General features: G+C 40.3%; 1 protein-coding gene across 1 annotated transcript in view; it reads left to right on the forward strand.

The window, feature by feature from the left end:
* Positions 1-25,314, forward strand: part of HERC2 (HECT and RLD domain containing E3 ubiquitin protein ligase 2) — a 259,545-nt gene that overhangs the window by 166,271 nt on the left and 67,960 nt on the right. The window contains exons 60-69 of the mRNA XM_006861873.1: positions 2,319-2,496; positions 2,681-2,762; positions 2,847-3,018; positions 6,333-6,477; positions 7,719-7,944; positions 14,898-15,069; positions 15,829-16,018; positions 17,463-17,603; positions 21,431-21,622; positions 24,404-24,557. Coding sequence (XP_006861935.1) covers positions 2,319-2,496; positions 2,681-2,762; positions 2,847-3,018; positions 6,333-6,477; positions 7,719-7,944; positions 14,898-15,069; positions 15,829-16,018; positions 17,463-17,603; positions 21,431-21,622; positions 24,404-24,557 — 1,652 coding nt within the window. The remainder of the gene's footprint in view (positions 1-2,318; positions 2,497-2,680; positions 2,763-2,846; positions 3,019-6,332; positions 6,478-7,718; positions 7,945-14,897; positions 15,070-15,828; positions 16,019-17,462; positions 17,604-21,430; positions 21,623-24,403; positions 24,558-25,314) is intronic.

A 25,314-nucleotide genomic window follows, 5' to 3' on the forward strand; every position in this document is an offset into this window, starting at 1 on the left:
TCAGCATCAGTTTGAATTTGCATATGAGTAATTTGTGATCTGTTCCAGTCTGTCCTGGCCTTGTTTTCACTGATGATATGGGGCTTTTCCATTGTCTCTTTCCGTAGATGTAGTCAATTTGATTTCTCTGTGTTCTGTCTGGCGAGGTCCATGTGTATAATTTTCTCTTACGCTGTCTAAAGAAGGTATTTGAAATGAACGAATCATTGGTTTTGCGGAAGTCTATCATGCGATCTCCATCATCATTTCTATCACCAAGACCATATTTTCCAATTATTGATCCCTCCTCTTTGCTCCCAACCTTTGCATTCCAATCACCAGTAATGATTAATACATCTTGATTGCTTGTTGATCAATTTCAGATTGCAGAAGTTGGTAGAATTCTTTCATTTCATCCTCATTGGCTTTACTGGTTGGTGCGTAAATATGAATAGTGGTATTAACTGGGCTTCTCTCTAGGCGCATGAATATTATCCTATCACAGACAGCGTTGTACCTCATGACTGATCTGAATATGTTCTTTTTGACAATGAATGCAACACCATTCCTCTTCAATTTGTCATTGCCAGCATAACCATGTGGTTATCAGATTCAAAATGGCCAATACCAGTCCATTTCAGCTCACTAATGCTTAAGATATCGATGTTTATGCATTCCATTTCATTTTTGACAATTTCCAATTTTTGTAGATTGATACTTCATCCCTCCCATGTTCCGATTTTCAATGGATGTTTACAGTTCTTTCTCTTCATTTTGAGTTGTGCCCCATCAGCAAAAGAAGGTCCCGCGAGTTCTTCTCCCACTGGCTTTACTCTGTTTGCGTCATCATGGTCATATCTACTTTGAGGATGCAGCTATTCCCCAGTCTCATTTTGAGTGCCTTCCAACCTGAGGGGCTCATTTCCTGGCACTATATCTGACAGTTTTTATCTGCTGTGATAAGGTTTTCAGTGAGTAAATATTCGGAAGTAGTTTGTCACTCTTTCTTCCTAGTCAGTCTTCGTCTGGAAGCTCAAGTGAAATCTGTCCTCCATGGTGACCCTGCTGGTATTTAAAATACTGGTGGCATAGCTTTCAGAATCATAGCAACTCACAAGTCACCACACTATGACAAACTGACAGACTAGTCATGGATTTCATCCATAGACGCCTTCAATACTGCAACTTGACACTTGAATGTTTCATTCCGGTCTGTCATCTTGAGAAATGCTGAGCATGTTCTCCTTTTAGTTTTTCTAGCTCTATATTTTTGGACATGTATTAGAATACTTTACTTTGTCTTCTTCAACTGGGCTTTCAAATTTTCTGTTCAGTTCTTTGACTTCCTCATTTTTTTCTATTTGTTTTAGCTACTGTACAGTCTAGAATAAGTTTCAGGGTCTTTCCTGACATCTACTTTGTTTTTTTCTTTCTTTCCTATCTTTTCAGTGACCTTTCACTTTCTTTTTGGAAGATGTTCGTGATATCAACCCAGAACTCCTCGTCTCTGGCCATTGGTGTCTAATCTATGAAATCTTTCCTTGAAATGGTCTTTAAGTTTAGGCGGATATACTTACGGACTTGTTTAATTTTTCTTCAGCTTCATTCTGAACTTGCCGATAACTAACTGATGGTCTTTTGTACAGAATCGACTTCTGGTCTTGTTTTGGCTGATGATACTGATCTTCTCCATTGTTTTCTTGCTGAAGTCATAATCTGTTTGATTCCTGTGTATTCTGTCTGGCCATGTCCATGTGTACAGTCACTTTTCCTTTGGTTTTGGTTTTGTTTTGGAAAAAGGCATTTGCAATGAAAAAGTTCTTGGTCCTGTAAAATTCTGTCATGCTATTTGTTAGTGTAATGGTTATGAATTGGGCTGTTAACCTCAAGGTCAGCAGTTCGAAATTACCAGCCATTCCATGGGAGAAAGATGAGGCTTTCTGCTCCCGTAAAGATTAACAGCTTCGGAAACCCTGTGCAGGGTCACTATGAGTCGGAACTAACTCCACGGCACATAACAACAACAATATCTCCAGCATCACTTGTATCAATAAGACCATATTTTCCAGCTTCCAGCTTTCACATTGCAATCGCCAGTAATTATCAAAGCATCCTGATAGAATGTTTGATCCATTTAAAACTGAAGAAATTAATTGGCGCTATTGGTAGAATTAATTGGTGTTAGTGGTTGGTATCTAAATCTGAGTAATAGATACATTCACTGTTCTTTGATTTTTTTTGGTAGATGTATAGATATTATTGTTTCATCACGGTATCATACCACAAGACATCTTAAAATGTTCTTATTTGACGATATATGTGATTTAATTTTGTTTTAGGAATTGTGACAAGCCAAGGCTGATTGAAGCCCTGAAAACCAAACGTATCCGGGACATTGCTTGTGGGAGCTCTCACAGCGCAGCCATTACGTCCAGTGGCGAGTTGTACACCTGGGGCCTTGGAGAGTATGGCCGGTTGGGGCATGGAGATAATACCACACAGCTGAAGCCCAAAATGGTAATTATACACATGGTTGTTGCATACAGAAAGCTTTTTACCTGATGATTTCCTTGGTCCCAGGGAAGTTCATTAGGTAGGTTCTTAAAGACATGTGTGATGTGACTTTTAGCTTGCAGAAAAAATTTCTCTTACTTTCTCAATACCTGTGCTTGCTTCTGTTTTTAAATTTCTGATTGAGTAGGTGAAAGTCCTCATTGGCCACAGAGTAATCCAGGTTGCGTGTGGCAGCAGAGATGCACAGACTCTGGCTTTGACTGATGAAGGTGAGCTCTGCCGCCGAGTCGGTGCTTCTGGGTGGACAGGAATGCTCTGAAGCACTGGCCTGATGTGTATTTTTTTAAATCTAGGTTTGGTATTTTCCTGGGGTGATGGTGACTTCGGAAAATTGGGCCGGGGAGGAAGTGAAGGCTGTAACATTCCCCAGAATATCGAACGACTGAATGGACAGGGAGTTTGCCAGATTGAGTGTGGAGCTCAGTTTTCTTTGGCTCTTACAAAATCAGGAGTGGTGTGGACATGGTAGGTAAACCCCCACTATCCGTGTTTCTGTGGTTGTGGGGGTCACGTGCGGGGAGTCTCTTGTTTGCTTACTGGCTCCATTCTCAGCGCTCCACCTTTCCCATTCTTATCCTCATGCTGCAGTGGAAAACCTTGAGTTTCTTGTGTAGCCAGACAGAGAGCTACACCAGACAGGAGTTTTAGAGGTGTTTCAGGTTGTTTGGTCATACATTTAACCTCTCTATATGAATATGAAAATGGTAACTTGAATATTCTAAACATATATATTACAATATGAAATAGTTTGCCAGAAGAAATCACTTCAATGCCAGTTGTATCGCTAGGCTTCTGACGTGGTAGGACAGAGAAAAGCCCTCAAGCTGTACCACACAGGAAGAAGAGTGGCTGAGATGCTGGTTTTACGTAGAGGCAGCTTAAGGCAGAATTACAACAAAAGTGATGTTTCAGAGGCATTTTGGATTGTTTGTCGTACTTTTAAAATCCACACAGAGACCTGGAAACATTCTTTTTGAAGGTGCTCCTATTGGTAACACATGGCCTTATTTTTTTAAAGTTTTTATTGTGAATTATGTGAGTTTACATGGGAGAACATCAGTTTTACATTCATCCTATCATATGTTACTTCATTGCAATGATTACAATCCCCTCCATGCATCATCAAATCACCAAAGGGTATATACCCCACAGGCCTTCCCCACGGCTGTCAGCACACAGCCCCTCTCCCTCCCTGAGTCCAGTGTCCCCAGCTGCTCCATCTGTCCACGTCATCATCTTTGTCTCCATTTCTGGCATCACTGCCTCTCTGGGTAGGGTCCTGCACTCCGCTCTTCTCACTTGATGGTCCCAGGGACCTCCACTCCTGGACTGCAAAATCAATCCCTCCCCTCCTTTTGTTAAAATGACATAAAAAATATCTACCTTTACATTTCTGACCCTCATAGTCAATCCTGATGGCAGTTACTCACTATTGTGCCACAAGAGTCTTATCCCCATCTCCTTTCATTAGCCCCATCCCAACCGATTGGAAATCATTCAGTGGTCATTCTACTTTCCCCCACCCTCTCTGGAACTAGGCTCCCTCTTGAAAGCTTATAAGCCAGTCACTTCTTGCCTTTATAGCCTCCCCATTTTGGGTAGCCAATGTCTAAATTGCCCATTCCTGTCAACCCTGTGTACTGAGGGGGTGGGAGTGATCCTTGCTGTAAAGATTTGTTCCCTTTTTTGAGCTACTACATCTGTAAGTGTAAGTAAAGTTCATCAAATTGTAGCAGGTTACTCTTGTTTATTCCCCCTTCTTTCTTCTTCTAGTCGAGTTCTGATCCTCCAGCCATCAAAGCCAGGTCAGGTGGGTAATATCTGCAAGTATGGGTGTTCTTGTGCATCTCCCCTCACTTCATAACAGCTGGATGCTTCACTCTTCACTTGAGTCCTCTCTGGCCATGTCATTGCCTCTTGGCCCAGGAGTTCCGGGTTTTGCCACACTGATTGCCAACCAGGTCTCCATCTCGGTTCACAGGTGTCTATTGAATGTGGTCACGCTTAGCTCACAACTTCATTGCTGTTTTTATTCCTCTTCCCTTTATCGGTGACCAACGTGGTCACCAGCCAGACCACATGCCTACTCAGGTATTCCCTTTGAGTCTTAGTCTTGGAAGGGCGTTTGCTCTGAGGGGACCTGATGACTTGCCTTGATGGCTCCCAGGCGAACAGCTTGCTTGTTCTTGTAGTAAACAGTCAGACTGCTGTTATTGTTATTGATTTTTCCTGCCCGTCTTTCTTTCACAAAGTAACTGCTGTTCTAGCTGCTCCAGGCTGGTCTACTTGTTCTTTCAATTGGAAATTTCTCACCTCAGAAGATTCTGGATGGGGTTCAGGATTCTACCTATGGTCTTATGCAATGTAAAGGCTCCGCAGGAAGCCTCTTTCACTGGGGAACTTCTAGTCCCCTTTAAAGTATTGCAATCAGTTATAGGCTGAAGACGGTCTTACAAGCTTTCTATTGTGATGTTTCTGGCTATTCTTTTCTCTTCCCCTCAAGTGTCTATTTGACAATGGTAGACAAGGGAAACCAAGATTTAAAAGACAGCCAAGCATCTTAACATTATTTCCCTCTTTTATCTCTTCAAACCATGTCTCAACCCTTATATCCCGGAGCCCTGTTGTTCCAAGGTTGTGCATACATCGTCATTTACCTCTGTCCCACTTAGCCCATGCAAACCTGCTTAACTGTTCTCTCATCTGCCTGTTCTTCCATTCCCTTCCCCTTCTTGTGTATTGCCCCCACCCCCACCCCTATCCCCCAACACCCAAGCTATCCTGTGTCTGTTACCTGCCCTGTGCTCTATCTTCCCCTCTTCCCTCCCCTCTCCTCATCCCGGTGATAAGCAAATATATATATATAATTTTAATTTGTTTTTTGCCCCCTGTTAGTGTGGGTTCTTTTTCTTAGTCTTTTACAATAATGGTCCTATGCAGTATCTCTCCTTTTATGACTGACTAATTTCACTCAGCATAATGTCCTCAAGGTGTATCCATGTTATGCGGTGGCTTACTGCTTCCTTGTTATTCTTAAAGGTAGCATAATATTCCATTGTGTGTATGTACCACAGTTTGTTTATCCATTCTTCAGTTGATGGGCACTTAGGCTGTCTTCATCTTTTTTGCTATTGTAACACATGGCCTTTTAATGTAGATACCGAGTTGGGATCAGTGGCAGTATTATAGGAAGACGTTTCTAATTATTTCTAGGTCATTTTGACAACAACATTAAGAAAATTTTAGGTCATTTTTCTTTCCTGTTTGGTTTCTTTAGGTGGTTTCTTTTGCTCTCTTACCATGTCAAAAGACTAGCAATAAAATGGGCAGTAAACCAATTTCTAATTTCTTTCATCCAGAGAAAAACCCATTTGTGTTTCATGTGAAAGCTTGTTTTATTAAAATGTAAAGGAGTGGAACAGCCTAAATTGATCCTGAACCACATGACAAATACTGGTTTTGCACATAGAGGAAACTTTAGACATAATTGTGCGAGACATGATTTTTGGAGTGCTTTGAAGTTGTGTGTTGTTTTGTATGAATACATACAAAATGATATTTTATATGTTCTAAAACATTTATTGCAATATGAAATATTTTGCTAGCAGAAATAAGGAATTTCAATTGATTATATAAGATTAACAGTTTCAGAGACCATTAGTAAATACTATGTGTGAAATTGTCACATATCTTATTTTAAAAGCTGTAAAAGAATCAGCATTTTATTTTGTAGCACCGCCAAACAGAAACATATTAAATTGCACTCTGTTGACTTGCAGGGGTAAGGGTGACTACTTCCGGCTGGGTCACGGCTCTGATGTCCATGTGCGGAAGCCACAAGTGGTGGAGGGGCTGAGAGGCAAGAAGATCGTGCACGTGGCTGTGGGTGCCCTGCATTGCCTGGCGGTGACTGACTCAGGGCAGGTAACTGGCTTCCTGCTGTAGGGCTTGTCCTTCGTACTGAAGGACAGTAATCCTCGGGATCTGCAGAGCCATAAGGGTAGACCTTCCCCCGCCATGCTAAGTCTGCTACTTGTCTGGACAGCCCGAGGACATAGTACATTCACTGGCTGATGTATGTTAGGAAATAGTGGCATTTTCCACTCTAAGCAGGTGGAGATTAAAGTCCATGTGGAAACACGACATGACTGCGTTTGAAGGTGCTCCTGTTGGTAACTTTCAAGTAGGAGTTTACAGTAGAGGTTACATGGTCAGTCGGGAGTGCAGCTTGATAGGGTCTACTTATTCTTTTGCTTCAAGAGGCTTGGTAGACTCATAAATGATTTAAAAAAATTAATTATGACAAAAATAGCACATCAGTGTTTTTTAAACAAAAGGAATTCTGTAATACCTCAAAACAAATTACTTGAATCATGAGTTTTATTGTTTTTCTTTCTAAAATAAAGTATTGCACTTAGCTGAAGATAGGACCCTTTCTGCTTTTTATCATAGGCTGGAGTAGGAGAATTGACTGGATTGATTTTAAGTAAATGCTCATTTATAATCGTGGCAAGCATATCTGGTTAAATTTTTCTCAGAGTTATAGTACGGGCAGTCCAGGGGATATTAGGTCAGGTTTGATCCTAAGTTTTCCTTTAAGAAGATAAGTTGGAACTGGCTTATACAGTTTTTATTTAGTCCTGCTTCAGTGCAAGGAAACGAAGCCCTGGTGGTGGTGTGGGGTAAGCACTGGACTGCCAATCACAAATCCAGCAGTTCAAACTCACCAGTGGCTCCATAGGAGAAAATTGAAGCTTTCTATTCCTATAAAGATTTGCAGCCTTGGAAATCCTATACAGGATTTCTCTGAGTCTGAATCAACTTGATGGCTGTGTGTTTGGTTTGTTGGTTTCATGTCAGAAAGGGATTGAAGGCTTTTCAGTGATTTAAAATCTGACTGTTCAGCTGGGGAAGGTGGCTGTGATGAAGAATGTGCTTCTAGTGGGTTCAGAGTGAGGGCACATTCACATGACACGACGGGGCAAGTGGTGGTTGTTTCTGTATTGTGCTGTTCTGGAGACTTTTTGTTAAATTCATGAAGTGGTTTTCTCTTTCCTAAATTCATGAAGTGGTTTTCTCTTTCCTTTTGAGAGCCTTTAAGCATTTTGAATTAAATTTGAAGAAAATTCTAGAAGATTGGTAACTCCCAACTTATTTTTAAACAGGTGTACGCTTGGGGTGACAATGATCACGGACAGCAGGGCAATGGTACGACCACGGTCAACAGGAAGCCCACACTCGTCCAAGGCCTGGAAGGACAGAAGATCACCCGTGTGGCCTGTGGGTCATCTCACAGTGTGGCCTGGACAACTGTAGACGTAGCAACGCTCTCTGTCCACGAACCAGTGCTCTTTCAAACAGCAAGAGACTCTTTAGGTGCCTCCTATTTAGGTAACACAGATTTGTGTTTTATGAGATTCTTTCTATTTTAAGACTGTGTCTGTTCAATCACACCAGCATATTAGGTATTAATGCTACGTTAACACTCAGTGGAAACTACTAGAATCATTCTAATGTGATTTATAGTGTCCGGGTGTGCTGCTACTGGATAATGCACTAGTCCACAAGGTTCGTTTGAACCCACCAACCACTCGTCGGGAACTCCGAGGGTCGCTATTGGTTGGAACTGACTTGATGACACTTAACAACAACAACAACAACAACGTGATTTATGCATGCTGAATGAAAATCTTATAAGAAAGTATGATGTTGATTCTTCTCAAGTTAACTCTGGCAGTGTTATTCATGTTTGTAAATAGAGAAGATACTATGTAGTAATAGCTACTTGGTTCAAACTCACCATCTGCTCCTTGGAAACCCTATGCAGGGTCACTATGGGTCGGAACTTGACTCAATGGCACTTAACAACAACAACAATGTGATTTATGCATGCTGAGTGAAAATTTCATAAGGAAGTATGATGCTGATTCTTCTCAAGTTAACTCTGGCAGTGTTACTCACATTTGTAAACAAGAGAAGATACTTTATAGTAATAGCTACTTGGCGTAGATACTGCTTTTATTTTTTAACATCTTGGTTCGGATATGACTGATGTAAGATAAACTGTACAGACATGAAGTGTTTGCTTCCATCTGTTTTGACAGATGTATGCTCTGTAAAAAAGTTTATCGTGAAAACCATAGCACCTGGCTTCCTCTGTAATACCTCCCCAACCCCCACAACTACTGATAGGCTTTTTGTCACTAAACATCCACTTGCATCTTTTAGAAATGTATATTAAGGGAATCATACTGTAGATACTGTTTTTTGAATCATTCTCTTTTTAGTCAGTAGAAATCATTTTGTGCGTAGCAGTTGTTCATGGTAGTTCACTCTTCCTCACTTTTGGATAGGGTTTCACTTGTGGGTATTCTGCAGTAAGCGCATCTTACATCAAGTTTACCTGTTGATGGACATTGGGCTGTTTCCACTTTGTCTGTATAATACAGCTGCTATGAATAGTCATATACAAGTCTTTGTAGGAACACACACTTTTTCCTTGGGTGGAATAGTTGGATGTTTAATTTCTGAAGTTACTCACAGAGTGTCTTACAGTGTGGGGAACACTAGCAGTGGGAGAGAGCCCCAGCATTCTACTGTCTTGCCAGTGCTCGGGATGGTCAGTCTCTTAGCTATTCTCACATAGCTGTTGTTGAAATTTGCATCTTCCTAATGACCAATGATGAATGATGTAACTCTGGAAGTGCATACTCACTTGTGACAAGAAGTAATGGAAGATAGTTGCCTAACCAACACACTGGAAGAAATTCATATTTGTACCCATTTCAAATGAAATATAGAAAATATTGAACTTTTATTTTGGGTTCAGAGTTTAATATATCATCACATTGTATTCTCTGAATTTTTTTTTTTTTTATAACTTTTTATTGTGAATTGAGTGAAGGTTTACAGACAAGATCATCAGTTTTACATATCAACAAATAATACACTTTGTTTCATTTCAATGATTGCAATCCCCTCCATGCAACAACAGTTACCCAGCTTCCTTCCTGTGGTTCCTATTTCCATTCCACCCACCTTTCCATTCCTTTTCAACTTTGTTCTTAGGTAAATGTTACCCTTTTGATTTTGAAAGACTATTCAATCATTCTGAGACCATACTTTAGTAGTGTCATTGTTCCCCTTATAGTGGCCAAAAGTCACGTCATGAGGGTGACTTCCTTTCTAGATCTGAAGGATGCTCAAGGGCCGTAGTCTCAGGTTCCGCCAGTCTCTTTCTGAACAGTAAGCCTGGTTTTCTTTTCTTTTTTTTTAAAATCTGAGTTTTGTTCCACATATCCTGTTGCTCTATGTGGGATCTTCTAATGTGATCCCTTTCAGAGCAGTTGGTAGTGGTAGCCAGGCACTGTCTGGTTCTTCTGGTCTCAGAGTCGCTGAGACCAATGTTCACGTGTTCCATTCATCCACTGGGTTAGTTGGTTCCCAGCCTCTTTAGTTCTCATCATTCTTCTTTCTTTTACACGTGGAGAGACCGGTAGCTGCACCTTAGATGGCCACTCATGTGTTTTTAAGATCCCTTACACTACTCACCAAGGTAGAGTACAGAACATTCTCTTTGTTGACTATGTTACATACTAGCAAAATTTTGCTGAAGATGATTTTTATAATGACCGAAGCTATACATTGAGAGAGAACTGCTCATATGTTCAAGCTAATTTAGAAGAGGACATGGAATGAGGGATATCATTGCTGATATCACATGCATCTTGGCCAGAAGAAGAGAATACTTGAAACTTTTTATTGATTCTATAAAGTAATTCAATTATGTAGATCATACCAAATTATAGATAACATTATGAAGAAGGGGAATTCCAGAGCTCTTTACTGTACTTGTGCAGAATCTGTACATGGATCAAGAAGCAATTACTTGAACAGTAGAAGGGTATTCTGTCTGGTTTAAACCATATGTATATTTTAATATATACATATATATGGTGAATAAATAATACGAGAAACTGGATTATAGATGAAGAAGAATACAGCATTAGGATTGGAAAAAAACTCATAAAAACCTGAGTTTTATAGAGGACGCAACCATAAATGCCAAAAGTAAAGGTCACTTTGATGATTAAGGTGCACTTGACTAAACCTTAGTATTTTCATTTGGCTTATGCATGCATAATATGGATAATGAAGATTACTACCTTTGAATTGTGGGGTTGGCAAAGAATATTAAATGTACCACAAACTGCTAGAAGAACAAACAAATATGTCTAGAGAAAGTACAGCCAGTGTGCTCATTAGAAGCGAAGATGGCAAGACTTAGGTTTGCTTACTTTGGACATATTAGAAGGAGAAATCAAATGTTAGAAGAAGACATCACGCTTAGTAGAGAATCAGTGAGAAAGCGGGAGCCCCTCGGTGAAATGGATTCACACAAGGACTTAGCAGTGGGCTCAAACAACAATGCTAGTGAGAATGGCACAGGACTGGGCAACATTTTGTTCTGTTAGGCCGAAGATCACTCTAATAAGTTGGTGATGACTCTGGGAAGGAGAAACAGACTACTTCTGAATATTGAGTCACAGAAAACATTATGAATAACAGTGGAACACTGTCAGCACCAGAATATTCAGTATTGGAACATGATGAAGAGTACTAGAATATTGTCAGATTTACTACTAGAAGATGAGCCCTTCAGGTTGGAAGGCACTCAAAATCGACTGGGCAAGTGCTGCCTCCTCAAAGTAGAGTTGCCCGTGATGACACAAATGGAGTAAAGCCATTGACAAATTGGCAATGACAAATTGAAGAGGAATGGTGTTGCATTCATTGTCAAAAAGAACATATCCAGGTCAGTCATGAGGTACAACGCTGTCTGTGATAGGATAATATCCATGCGCCTACAGGGAAGACCAGTTAATACCACTGCATAGGGTTTTTGAGGACAGCTGGTGGGTGTGAACTGCTTACCTTGTGGTTCAAAGTCCAGTACTGATCCTACAGTGCTACTGCTGGAGTCCTAATCTCTCTCTACTCTAATGCAAGTATGAGGTGGATTTTAGTCTCTAGATACTATCTGCATTACAAATAGCTAATATGTGATCTTCTGGCTTCACCAGTTAATAACTACAAATTAGAGTAAATCAGTTGATGTATCTGTGCTGTTTCCTTTTCTTGAATAGATTAAGATGAAGACTGTCTTCAGTCTCTCATTTCTGGTTTTTATTACTCAATAGTTCCATATTAGTCTTCTTAACTTGTTATCGCTTTTCATATCATCTTATGGCTATAATTGGTTAAGATTGCCTTCTCTTCATTCAGAGAGGTATGGAGATTTATATGTCATGTTGCGTGTTTCCGTAGTTTGTTCCTTTTTGTTAGTTAACTTCTGGGCAGTATGCCTTGATTTAATCATTAGCCCCTTGAATGGCATTTGGATCAGTTTTTGTTTTTGGCTGTTATAAATAAACATGTGGTGAAAATTCAGTACAGGTTTTTGCGTGAACATAAGATTTTATTTCTCTGTAATAAATGTCGAGAGTATGATTGTTGGATGATATGGCTGGTAGATAACAAATTGTCACTGTTTTCGTACTAGCAATGTATGAGAGATCTATTTTTCCATATCCTCACCAACCATTTGGTATTGTCACAATTTTTTATTTTAGGCATTCTAACTGGTGTAGTGATGTTTCATTGTGGTTTTTATTTTAATTATCCCAATTTCATCAGTTGGCTGACAGTTTGTCATACCACAGTGGCTGGCATAGTACTGTGCTGCCGGTATTTTAAATACCAGCAAGGTCACCAATTCCATGCTGGAATTTTGATAGAAATTGTGTTAAATCTGTATGTAATTTTAGGAAGGATTGACGCCTGTGCTATATTAAGTCTTCTAATCCACTAACATGGTATTCCTTTCTATTTAGATCTTCATGTATTTTTTAAATCTGTGTTTTGTAGTTTATAGAATATAAATTCTATACATTCTATGTTGGGTTTGGTTCTGACCCATAGTGATCCTGTATAGGGTTTCTGAGGAGCAGCTGGTGAGCTTGAACCGTTGACCTTGCAGTTCAAATGGCTTTGCAATCTGACACATTAACCCACAGCCACACCAGGACCCCACACTTCCTTAGTTAGATTTATATCTGGTTTTTTTCTTTTTTTTTTAAGTGATGGCAAATGGTGTATTTTAGAATTTTTTCCTCTGTTCATTGCTAGTATATGGGAATACAGTTAATTCTTATATGTTTATCTTTTTATCTTACAAACTTACTGAATTATTTAGTAGTTCTGTTGCTGTTGTTGTGAGTTGGACCTGTATAACGGCCCTGTATAGGGTTTCCAAGGAGCAGCTGGTGGGTTTGAACTGCCAACCTTGTAGTTCAACCTTACCTTGTTTTCTAGTGCATTACCCTGCAGTGTCATACGAGGAAGTTTTGGAAATTCTTTTTTGTTGATTACTCTGGATTTTCTATGTAAACTGCTAATGTCGTCTGTAAACATAGTCTATTTTCTTTCTTTTTTTACCAAAGTGCAGAACTTTTAGTCCCTGAGTTGCATCTTACAACAAGCACCACTTAGGATCATCTGGATTTTCTTTTTCTTTTGGGGGATGGGGGACATATTTTATTGTGAATCCTGGTCATCGGTTCAAACCCACCAGCTGCTATGTGGGAGAAAATTGAGCTGTTCATCCCCATAAAGAGTGTCTCTGTCCTGTGGGGTTGCTATGAGTTGGAATCAACTTCATGGCAGTGGGTTTTGGTGGCATTCTTCTTTGTGTGTGTTAGTAACATGCACTGCATGTAATGTTGTAATGCATAATTGGCTGATGTTATCTGTCTCAGCTGTTTACTTGGTGGTGGTGGTGGTGGTGGTGGTGGTGGTGTTGTGCCTTGGAGTTGGTTCCGACTGATAGTGACCCTGTACAGGGTTTCTGAGGCTATAAATCTTTATGGGAGCAGAAAGCCTCGCCTCATCTTCCTCCTGCGGAACAGCTGGTAGTATCAAACTACCGACCTTGAGGTTAGCAGCCTGACTCGTAACCATTACGCTACCAGAGCTCCTTCAGCTGTTCACTTACAGATGTTCAATTTTACTATTTACTGTTGAAGCACTCCTGTGTAGATTAAGTATTCTAAACGAAATAAGGAGCTTCAGTTGCTTGAAAACGTGGATTCAAATGCTGATCACTTGGCTAACATTGGTTGGAAACCTTACATATAAATATACAGATATGTTTTAATACATACATTGTTGTTATTAAGTGCCATCGAGTTGGTTCTAACTCAGCGACCCAGTATAGGGTTTCTGGGAAGTGACTGATGAGTTTGAATTGCCAGCTTTGTGGTTCAAACCAACCTCGTGGCCCTGTGCTTGTCCTACAGCATCACACCAGAATACATACATACGAAAATCACAGATATGTAAAACCCATGAGAGATTGTTCACTACAGATTATTAAGTAAGCCAAGTAAGCCTTTGCTTATATTACTAGGGAATTTGCCCCAACCGTAGATACTGTGCGGGAATATGAACTACTGGGTGACAAAGCTGCCAGCCTCATTGACACATGTAAGCCACCATGATATGACAAATTCATGGTTGGGTGTTATAGTTGTTGTTGTTGTTGTCTAGTGCCATTGAGTCGATTCTGACCCATAGCGACCCTGTATAGGGTTTCCAAGGAGCAGCTGGTGAGTTTGAACCACCAACCTTGTAATTCAAACACCTTTGCAGTCTGGCGCATTAACCCACAGCACCGTACCAGGACTCCCCTCACCACACCCTGGTAAATCCTTGGTAGGGGTGGGGTGAGAATAGAACTGAGGAAGGACATCTGCAGATAGATATCTGAGCTTCTCTCTAGGCAGCCTTCTTCTCTCTGGAACTTTAGTCTCCCTGACTATCTGAGCTTCTCTCTTGGCAGCCTTCTTCTCTCTGGACTTTAGTGATGTCTCCTCCAGTCAGAGGGTCTGCCATGTTCTGCCTGGTTCTCAGGACAGGTAGCTGAGGCGTGTGTCCAATAAGAGTGCTGTTGTTGATCATTTTGGAGTATGTCTTTGTCATGCATTTCAAGAGTAAAGAAATAAGCTGGTCATTACAGAATTTTTCAGTTATATGAATACAGCATATTTTATAAACATCTTCAGTTTCCTGCAATTCCAGTGAACCTTTGCTGAAAATAGCTTCTTTATTGAAGTATGAATAAAATAAATAGTTTTATTGTAAAAGGCCATTGAGGAGTAATTCCTACTCCATGAGGTACCAAAATGCAGATTGCAGTGTGTTTTGGAACTAAACTGAAATGTCAGACTTGAGAAATAGGACAAACCGTGATTTTTAAATAGAACCAAATGATTTTCCTCTTTTAGGTGTGCCTTCAGATGCCGATTCTCCTGCCACCAGTAATAAAATCAGTGGTGCAAATAACTCTAAGCCAAATCGCCCTTCTCTTGCCAAGATTCTCTTGTCATTGGATGGAAATTTGGCCAAGCAACAGGCTTTATCTCATATACTTACAGCACTGCAGATCATGTATGCCAGGTAGGCTACTTCCCAATATTGGAAAACCCATAATCGTGTTAGCCTTGAATTTTTTCATTAACCATGTTTTTAACAATATGTTTTTGTCTTAAAATACTGTGAGTTATGGTTAATATTGTCCCCTTTGATGGTGAATGATAGCTTTCTGTGTCCTTAATGAGCATTGAAATATGAATTTATAAACCAAGTTCATTTTTTTCCATTATTTTTTTTTGGAGAAAGCAGAAAAATTTGTTGATGTCAAGTTATAGTAATATTTAAGGTCACCTTTAATCATCTTCATTTGACTAGGTAGATTTTGATAGTGTTATCTTTTCCAATATTTGCTGTGATTTTCTCACTAGTTAAGTAGTTCATCTTTTTATATATCATGGTTATGGGCCTGGCAAATAGAAATATATAAACCTTACATAGTCAGGGATCCTTAATTGTAGAGCAGAGCCGGAGTGAATTGCTGAGTGTACATTGAGGCTGCTCGGCAGTTGATATTGAGGCACTGGTCTTCAGGCTGTAATAATAACCCACGAAATGAGTTTCTTAGGGTGATTCTGTTCTGATTTTTATGTTTTCTAGTTTTGTACCTGCCTTAACTGTGATGATTTAAATAATTAAGATACTGAGTAAACGTTTTTGCCTTTCCCCACGACTCTCTTGTACATGTGTCTTACAAAATTGAAGCAACTGTTCAGTAAGATGTGATCCTGTCTTCCTCAGTACATAGTAGCAGCTCACCACAGGCTTGGCTTTCTCTTGTGACAGAGACGCGGTGGTTGGCGCCTTGATGCCAGCTGGCATGATAGCACCTGTGGAGTGCCCCTCCTTCTCGTCTCCACCTCCCCCTTCTGATCTGGCTGCCGTGGCCAGCCCCTGGAATGGGGAAGAATATGTGCTGGCTGTTGACATTGAAGACAGATTGAGTCCAAATCCATGGCAAGAAAAGAGAGGAGAGGTAAAAAACGAATTTGTAGCATAATAAACTAATATTACATTCGAAAGAAAAGGATAGGACCTTTTGGGTGTGGGAGGGAGGTACCATTCTTTCACCTAATTTCGAGTTTTTGTGGCTACTACTTTGTCTTTTTGGCTTGAACTAAAAACTTAAAGAGCATTTTTACTGTTTTAATGGAAATAGATTTATTGTTTTTTAAAGTCCATAAGGTTACCTTTTTAAATTTTTTTATTGTGAATTAAGTGAAGGTTTGCAGAGATCATCAGTTTTATGTTTAACAAATCCCATCTCAATGACTGCAGTCCCCTCCCTGCAACAACATTCCGCTGCCTCCCTGTGCTTCCTATTTCCAGTCCAGTCACCCTCCCATCCCTTCTCAACTTTGTCCCTAGGTAGATGTTGCTCTTTTGATTTTGAGTGGTTGACCATTCTTCGCTGAGAATACCTACTAGTGTTGTCACAGCCCTATATACCTAGGTACTGCTTGGCTGGAAGTTAGCCCATGAGGCTGAGTTCTGCTCCAGACCTGACGGGTGTCGAGGACTATAGTCTTGGATTCCACAAGGTTGAGTTCTATTCCAGACTTGATGGGTGACTGCGGGCCGTAGTCTTGGGTTCTTTCAGTCTCTTTCTGACCAGTAAACACACTCTTTATATATATGTATAATTTTGAGTTGTGTTCCATTTTTTCTTCCACTCTATCCAGGACCTTCTAATGTGATTCCTTTCAGAGCAGTTGATACTAGTAGCCAGGTACCATTTAGTTTTTCTGGTCTCAGAGTTGTGGTGACTGATGTTCACCTGCTCCATTAGTCCATTGGACTAGTTGATTCTAAGCATCTTCAGTTCTCATCTCTTTTTTTCTTTGTACAAGGAGAGACAATAGTTGCACCTTAGATGAATGCTCATGAGCTTTTAAGATCAGTTGCTACTTAACCAAAGTAGGCTTTAGAACATTGTTTTTGTGGACTATGTTATACTAATAGACCATGGTGTCCCCTGAAACTATGGTCCATACCTCCAGACCCAGGAACGCCATTGCCTGAATCTGTTTTGATAATATCTAAGAAATTTTCTTCTTTTTGTCCAATGTATGCTCCACCACATTTATAGGTGTGTTAAGTTCAACTCTTTTACATCTGTATTTTTGAAATCTTAAAAGCTCTGAGAGCCACAGTTTAAAGAGATGTGCAGGTCATTATAGTCTTGTATGTGTACATATTTGTGGGTTTTACTGCAATTATTAACAGACTTGACTTCACACTGCTGCCCCAGATCCCACTGGCGATGACAGCTTATATGTGTAAGTGCTGTGTTATCTTTGTAAAATCTAAAACATTTTGGATGCCCCATAATGATCTCAGTAGGCATTTCAGTCAGAAAGGGACCATGCTGCTGAGCTGTTTTGACTTCAGCTTTCTTCTTTTCTACTTTGAAAAATTAGATCATTTCTTCAGAAGATGCTGGGACCCCCTCTGCAGTGACCCCCTCTGCTGCTTCTGCTTCTTCTCGACCCTTCATTCCAGTGACAGATGATCCAGGAGCGGCCAGCATCATTGCAGAAACCATGACCAAAACCAAAGAAGTAAGAGACTTTCCTCTTTACCTTCCTACCTCGAAATAATTTCAAATGTATATACAAATGAAAGAAACAATACACAGGGGATCATTCACCTAGACTCTCAATAGGTTTTTAGCAGGCGCTGTCTAGTTGATTTCACCTCAGAGTGACACTGGCCAGTCCTACACCATTCCAACAGTTGTTGTTGGATTTGAGGCCATTGTTGCAGCCACTCTGTCATTCCATCTCACGGAGTGTTTGTTCTTTCACTGATCCATCCAGGTGAAAGGATATAACTCTGATGCACACCTTTCCTTATTTTGAACCATTCAGTATCCCTGTGGTCTGTTCTGATGACTGCTTCTTGGTCTATGTACAGATTCTTCATGAGCACAGTTAAGAGTTCTGAAATACTTACTCTTTGCAGCACTTTCCATAATTTATTACCATCCACAGAAGTCAAATATCTTGGCATAGTCATTAAAGAACAAGTAAGCATATTTCTGGTAGTCTCAGCTTTCCGTGAAGATCCATCTGTCATCAGCAGTGATACCCTAGTTTGATGTCCTTTTCTGAATCTATCTTGAATTTCTGGCAGCTCCCTGTCTGTGTATGTGGTGCTGCAATTGTTTTTGAACTATCTTCAGCAAAATTTTCCTGCCTGTGATATTAACGATATTATTCAATGATTTCCCCATTCGATTGGGTCACCATTCTTTGGGTTGGGCACAATTATGGATTTTTTCCAGTCAGTTTGCCAGGTAGCTGTCTTCCAATTTCTTGTCACAGACTAGTGAGTGCTTCCACTGCTGTATCAGTTTGTTGAAACGTTTCTGTTAATTCCTAGAGCCTTGTTTTTTGCCTTTGCCTTCAATGTATCTTTAATTTCTTCCTTCAATACCATTGATTCTTAATCATATGCTACCTCTTGTAATGGTTGAACATTGACCAGTTCTACAGTGACTCTGTATTCTTTTCATCTTCTTGTGATACACCTCCTGTGTCGTTCAATATCTTTCTCCACAGAATTCTTCAATATTGCAACTTGAAGCTTGAAGTTTTCCTTTAGTTGTTTCAACTTTAGAAATGCCAAGCCTCTTCTTAACTTTTGGTTTTCTAACTCCAGGTCTTTGTGCATTTTATTACAATGCTTTACTTTGTCTCCGTAAGCTACCCTTTAAAGTCTTATGTTCAGCTTTTATTTCATCATTTTATCCATTTGTTTTAGCTACTCTGCACTCAGGAGCAAGTTTCAGAGTCTCTTCTGACACCCACTTTGGTCTTTTCTTTCTTTGCTGTCTTTTCAGTGACCCTTTATGTGTGATGTTTTTGATGCCATCCCATAAATTGTCTGGTCTTTGATCGTTAGTGTTCAATATGACAAATTTATTCTTGAGATGTTCTCTAAATTCAGGTGAAATGTGTTCATGGTTGTATTTTGACTCTCATTGGATTTGCATTAATTTTCTTCACCCTCAACTTGTATTTGCATAGTAGCAATTGATGGTCTGTTCCATAGTCAGCCCCTCGCCTTGTTTTGACTGATGATATTCAGCATTTCCATCGTCTCTTTCCACAGGTGTAGGTGGTTTGATTCCTGTGTCTTCCATGTAGCAAAGTCCATATGTGTAGACGCTGTCTATGTTGTTGAGAAAAGGTGTTTGCAGTGAATAGATGGTTGGTCTTGCAAAATTCTATTATCTGTTCCCCAGCACCGATTCTATCACCAAGGCCTTATTTTCCAACTGTGGATCCTTCCTCTTTGTTTCCCATTTTCTTATTCCACTCACCAGTAATTATCAATGTATTTTCATTGCATGCTTAATCCATTTCAAACTAAAGAAGTTGGTAGAGTTTTATAGTGTCTTCATCAATTGCTTTAGTGGTTGATATGTAAATTTCAATAATAGTCATTGATTTTCTTGTAGGTGTATAGATATTATTTCATCACAGACAGCATGGTACGTCAAAATGGATCTTGAAATACTCTTTTTCATGGTAAATGCAACAGCATTCCTTTTCAATTTGTCATTTCTGGAGTAGAAAACCAAATGACTGTCTGATTCACAATGACCAGTACCAGTTTCAGCTCACTGATGTCTAGGATGTTGATCTTTATGAATTTCATTTCATTTTTGATGGCTTTCACTTTTCCTAGAGTCATACTTGTTACATTCTTAATATTAATGCATGTTGACAGCTATTTCTTCTCAGTTTTTGTCATGGCTCACCAGAAAACGAAGGTCTTGAAAGTTTTGCTCCATTCACATCATTTAAGTCAACTGTACTTTGAAGAGGCAGCTATTTACCAGTGATATTTTGGCTCTTATGTAGAGTCCTGGTGTGGTGCTGTAAGATAAGCACTAAACTACTAACCTCAAGGTTGGCTGGTCAAACCCACCAGCCGCTCCTCAAAAACTCTGTACAGACAGCATTGCTTAGTGCTGGAACAGACTTGACAGGGCTATAAATAGCAGCAGCAGAAACATGCTTCGAAGACCCCGGGCACTACACAACAAATGAGGAGCTAAAACCAGAGAACTGAACACAGTGGTAAGCCGTGGCCTTAAACCTCCAAACCAAGAATCCAAAATCCATCAGGTATTTGATTGTATATCAACAGCTTCAGCAGCTACCTTTCTGAGGTAAAAATACACATACAAAGTTGCCAATTTAACTTTTTACAGATATTGCACTTATTGAAACATTTACAATATTTTCCTCACCATATCCTAAAAGTCAGTACTCCATTATCCTTTCGTTCCCCCTCAGAGAAGAGGAGAGAAAAACACTTTTCTGTCTCCTTGCTCTTCCTTTTGGAAGGCCAAACTCTCTGAGTGGAAAACTCAAAGGGCTTGTGTCCTTAACGTTAACATAGAGTCACCATGATTCCCATCACCTCCAAGGCAGAAGCTGTGAGACAGACTCACTCTGATGGTCCCTTTGCCACAAGCCAACCCTAGTGCTAGCCTCCAAGGAGATCTTTGGTGGTAGGGGCTAGCTGGGCAGCCTGCTGGTGAAGGACCCTTCTGGCTATGTGGGGTAGGAGAAGGAGGTAAATGATCATAATAATGTGTGACATGTAAGTAAGATTCTAGGAAAGAATTACGTAGACTGTCTAGATGTTCTTGTGAATCTGTAGGTGGTAATTATTTATTAATGACATGTTGCATCTTCACTCCAGTCTCTCCGTGTAACAAGTACCTGTGATAAATGTGGTGCCAGAAGACAATTATCATTTCTGTATAGTTTAAGGCATTTGTTTTTGATAGATGCTAAGGAGCCCTGGTAAGGAGCTCTGGTAGCGTAATGGTTACGAGTCGGGCTGTCAACCTCAAGGTCAGCAGTTTGAAACTACCAGCAGTTCCGCAGGAGAAAGATGAGGCGTTCTGCTCATGTAAAGATTTATAGCCTCGGAAACCCTGTGCAGGGCCACTATGAGTCAGAACTGACTCCACGGTACTTAACAACAACAACAAGGAGCTCTGGTAGCGTAGTGGTTACGAATCGCACTGCAAACCTTAAGTTCAGCAGTTTGAAACTACCATCTGTTCCACGGGAGAAAGATGAGGCTTTCTGCTCCCGTAAAGATTCACAGCCTCGGAAACTCTATACAGGGTCGCTATGAGTCAGAACCGACTGCATGGCACATAACCACCACCACCATTGGTAATTTGTAAATACCTGATCCTGTATACATAGTACATGGTGTGGTAGAGATTTAGTACATGACTTACTTGTATTCCACATAAAGTCCCCATGTCATCATTGGTAGTCACTGTGTTTTTTGGTAAATTGATGATTATTTATCTCAGAGTATCATTAATTATTTTAATTGTTTAACTTTTTAGGATGTGGAAAGTCAAAATAAAGCCTCAGGCCCAGAACCTCAGTACCTGGATGAGTTCACCAGTCTGTTAATTGCAGATGACACCCGGGTTCTGGTGGACCTGCTCAAGCTGTCTGTTTGTAGCCGGGCTGGGGAGAGGGGCAAGGATGTGCTCTCGGCTGTTTTGTCTGGCATGGGCACTGCTTACCCTCAGGTGAGTTAGGGTTGGGTGATCTTGGCTCTGAGGTAACAGTGTAATTTGTTAGTTGTTTCATAAGCCCCTTTTTATTGTTATGTGCTACAGGTTTTTTTCCAGTTTGCTTTTTGAAAGTATTTAGATATTTATACCATTGTAGAACTTTCTGACGTTTGTGTAGTGAAAGCTGCTAAGGTTTTCACAATGGCATCTATGTTTTGTTATGCTAAGTAATTGCTTATCTCTATGGTATTGTTAATTCTCCCAGATTTTCTTGCAAATGTTTATATTGTTTTATTTATTACATTGGAGTCCACCTGGTGTGGTGCTGTAAGATAAGCACTGGACTGCTAACTGCAAGATTGTTGGTTCAAACCCACCAGCTGCTCTTCAGAAACTGTACATAGAGTCTCTGTGAGTCAGAACTAACTTGATGTCACTTAGCATTATTACCTTGATACTTTTGACTGAGATGTATGTACCTTTGTTGTAAGGAGCAAGGTAGGGACCCAACTTTAGTTTTTCCACATGACAAACCAGTTGTCCCAGCATCTTTCATTGAATAATCCATCTTTCCCCCCAATTATTTGGTAAACATTTTAAGATCTTATTCTATATGTTTACATGTGTTTGGGTCTTTTAATGGACTCTTTTCTGTTCCATTGATCTCTTAGAGTTCTAGTAGTCCCAGAGTCTTAACTCTTACAACTTTAAATTGTCTTTTGATGTTGTGGGAGATTGAGTCCAGGAGAAAATTTGGGCATGATGGAACTGCCTGCATGTGACCTCCCTGGCCTAGGAGATGTCAGTTAGTTACATGTGACTTGGCCACTTGAAGTATAGCTAACATACCTGAGAAGTGGGAGTTTTAATTTTATTGAACTCATATTTAAATAGGCACAATTACTAGCCACTGTGTAACTAGCCTAGTGTACAAGTCTAGAGTATCAGGTAAATGTCACCTCACTGTATCTTACCAAAAGGATGGATCAATTCTAACAGTCTGTGGCTTTCCCAAAGAGATCTCATCATGAAAGCCCTGCTCAGCCTTCCTAGTTGGGCAGTCTACTCTGACGTAATATTTTGAGCTTTTAATAAAAAGGGACACATTTGTATTTATGTGGTAATAGTAATTTATAACTTCACTAAGGTAAGCTATTTGTCTGTTGTTGTGTACTGTTAAGTCAGTTCCATCTACTGGGGACCCTGTTGTATAGATGAGACTCCCTCCTACGGTGTCTTACCTGTAAACTTTTACAGGAACAGATAGCCAGGTCTTTTCTCCCACAGAGTAGCTAGTAGGTTGGAACCGCTGATCTTTTGCTTCTCAGCTGTCTGCTTAATCATTGTGCCACCAATACTCCATCACTTTGTTATGTTATGAGGAAATAATAGAGAAAAATTATAATCTATTCTTTAGAAAGTACAGAATGGATTTTACATAGAGAACAGTCTAATTCTCTTGTAAAAAGTTTATGGGTTGCTATATTATATTACTTTCATAACGTATTGTCAGTTGCTTTTAAAAATAAGGAATGTATAATAAGTAAAATTAACTATTTAAATGATACAGAAATAAGAGAACACTAAAGATTGCTGGGACCCCTGGTGTGACACTGTGGGGTAATGCACCAGACTGCAAAGCTGTTTGAACTGCAAGATAGGGGTTCAAGCTCTCCAGCTGCTCCTCGGAAACCCTATACATGGTCGCTATGGGTTGGGACCGACTCGACGGCACTTCACAACAAGCACAAAGATTGTGAGAAGTCCTGGTAGCAGAGTGGGCTGCATGCTAGACTGCTAACTACAAGTTTGAATCTACCACTCTGCAGGAGAAAGATGAGGCTTTCTGCTCCCGTAAATGTTGCTATTGTTAAGTGCACTCGAGTTGACTCTGACCCTGTATAGGGTTTCTGAGGAGCAGCTGGTGAATTTGAATCACTGATCTTGCTGGTCAAATCAACCTTGTGGTCGAGTGCTATGGTGCCACACCAGGTCTCTAATTGTAAGAGATAAGGGGTGTCAAATATTTTGGGTGCCTCCTGCTGAACAGTGTTGCAGAATGTGGGGCCTGACTAAAGAATTGTTTGGCAGCTCTGTTGTCTTGCTGTTTCTGCTAAAGTAAACAGGCCAGCAGCTTGCAGCTGCCTCAGAAACTCTGTTCAGGCTCACTGTATACAGTCTGCACCCACCTTTGTGGCATGCAGCAGCAACAAAGATGGGTGAGAGTGTGATGCGGAGTTGGGCCCAGTTGTATCCCAGTTTGTTTCCTCTCTCATTTCAGATATTCTCACTGCCACTGTTTTTGCCTGGTTGGCTTGAATGTTTGATCTAATTCTATGCCGTAGTACCAGTGTTTTAATGACTATAAAATATTTTCCTGCCCCTGCCTACTTTTCATCCAGAACATTTAGGACATTAGTAATTTTTATTGCCGTTCTGCTCTTTCTTGATATTTTTGTTTGGGAGGCAGATTTTCCTTGTCATGGTGTAAAAAGTTAGGCCCTATTGACTGTCCTCGATGTCAGGCACCTCCTGGCTATTTTTATAGATCATCTCAGCTTCATGGCACTTTCATAAGCTCTGTACTGTCCTGATTCTACAGGTGAGGAAACTAAGTTACTAAGTTATCAAGCTACTAGGTTTCTCAGACCCCTCCCCTCTGTCTCAGTGGCCCTTGTGCAGAGATCTCCAGCCAGCAAAGCAGAGTTATGTCCTGACAACAGGATCATTTGAGTGTTCTTTTTGTCCAGGTATGGCGCTCAGTTCATCTCATGTGGACCCTGCTTCCTCTCTCAGGTGGCAGATATGTTGTTGGAGCTCTGTGTAACCGAGTTGGAGGATGTAGCAACAGATTCACAGAGTGGCCGCCTTTCCTCCCAACCCGTGGTGGTGGAGAGCAGCCATCCCTACACCGATGACACATCCACCAATGGCACGGTGAAAATACCAGGTAAGCAGGACTACTGTTGGGGAGGGGTGCCAGGAGAAGCTGCCCTCAACGTCTATTCATGATTTCTGGGATTGCATCAGTATAGAAACAACCACCATTTTTTTATAGAAAAGACACTGTGGGATTGTTTGTTTTTTCCCTCTGAAAAAAAGCAAACAAAACTTTTTTGCAAAATAAGTTTGATACCTAAAGCCACGCAAAACAGATTATTTGCTTAACACTTATCAGGTGGGTGCTCTAGTAAACAAGAGCTAGGTCTAGAGTAGGTTTCTGAAAGCCCCCAGAAGCCCTTTGTGTGTGTCCATTCACAGCTCTGATCCATAAAAACGGTACTGCCCAACTCTGCACCATCACTGAATCAAGTTAAGTCTCTTAACTGCGTGCTTTTTATCTTACATTTTTAAGCCTCATTTAATGTACTGTTTCTTTTTTTCATTGTGGTAAAATACATATAACGAACATTTGCTGTCTCAACATTTTTTACATGTGCAATATAGTGGAATGAATTAGGTTTATGACATTGTACAAGATCACCACTATCCATCAACATGGTTTTCTATCACCCTTAACTGATACTCAGTGCTTCTAAGCAGTGAGCCCTCCTTTACTACCCCTTTCTACTCCTGGTCACCACTAATGGACTTGGGTATCTATACATTTGCCTAATGTACATCTACCACATAAGTGGGATCATGTAACACTGACCCTTTTGTGACTAACTTGGCTTAGCTTAAGTTCTTCATGGTTCATCTGTGTT

The sequence above is a fragment of the Chrysochloris asiatica genome, unplaced genomic scaffold, assembly GCF_000296735.1.
Source record: "Chrysochloris asiatica unplaced genomic scaffold, ChrAsi1.0 scaffold00044, whole genome shotgun sequence".
Lineage (NCBI taxonomy): Eukaryota > Metazoa > Chordata > Mammalia > Afrosoricida > Chrysochloridae > Chrysochloris > Chrysochloris asiatica.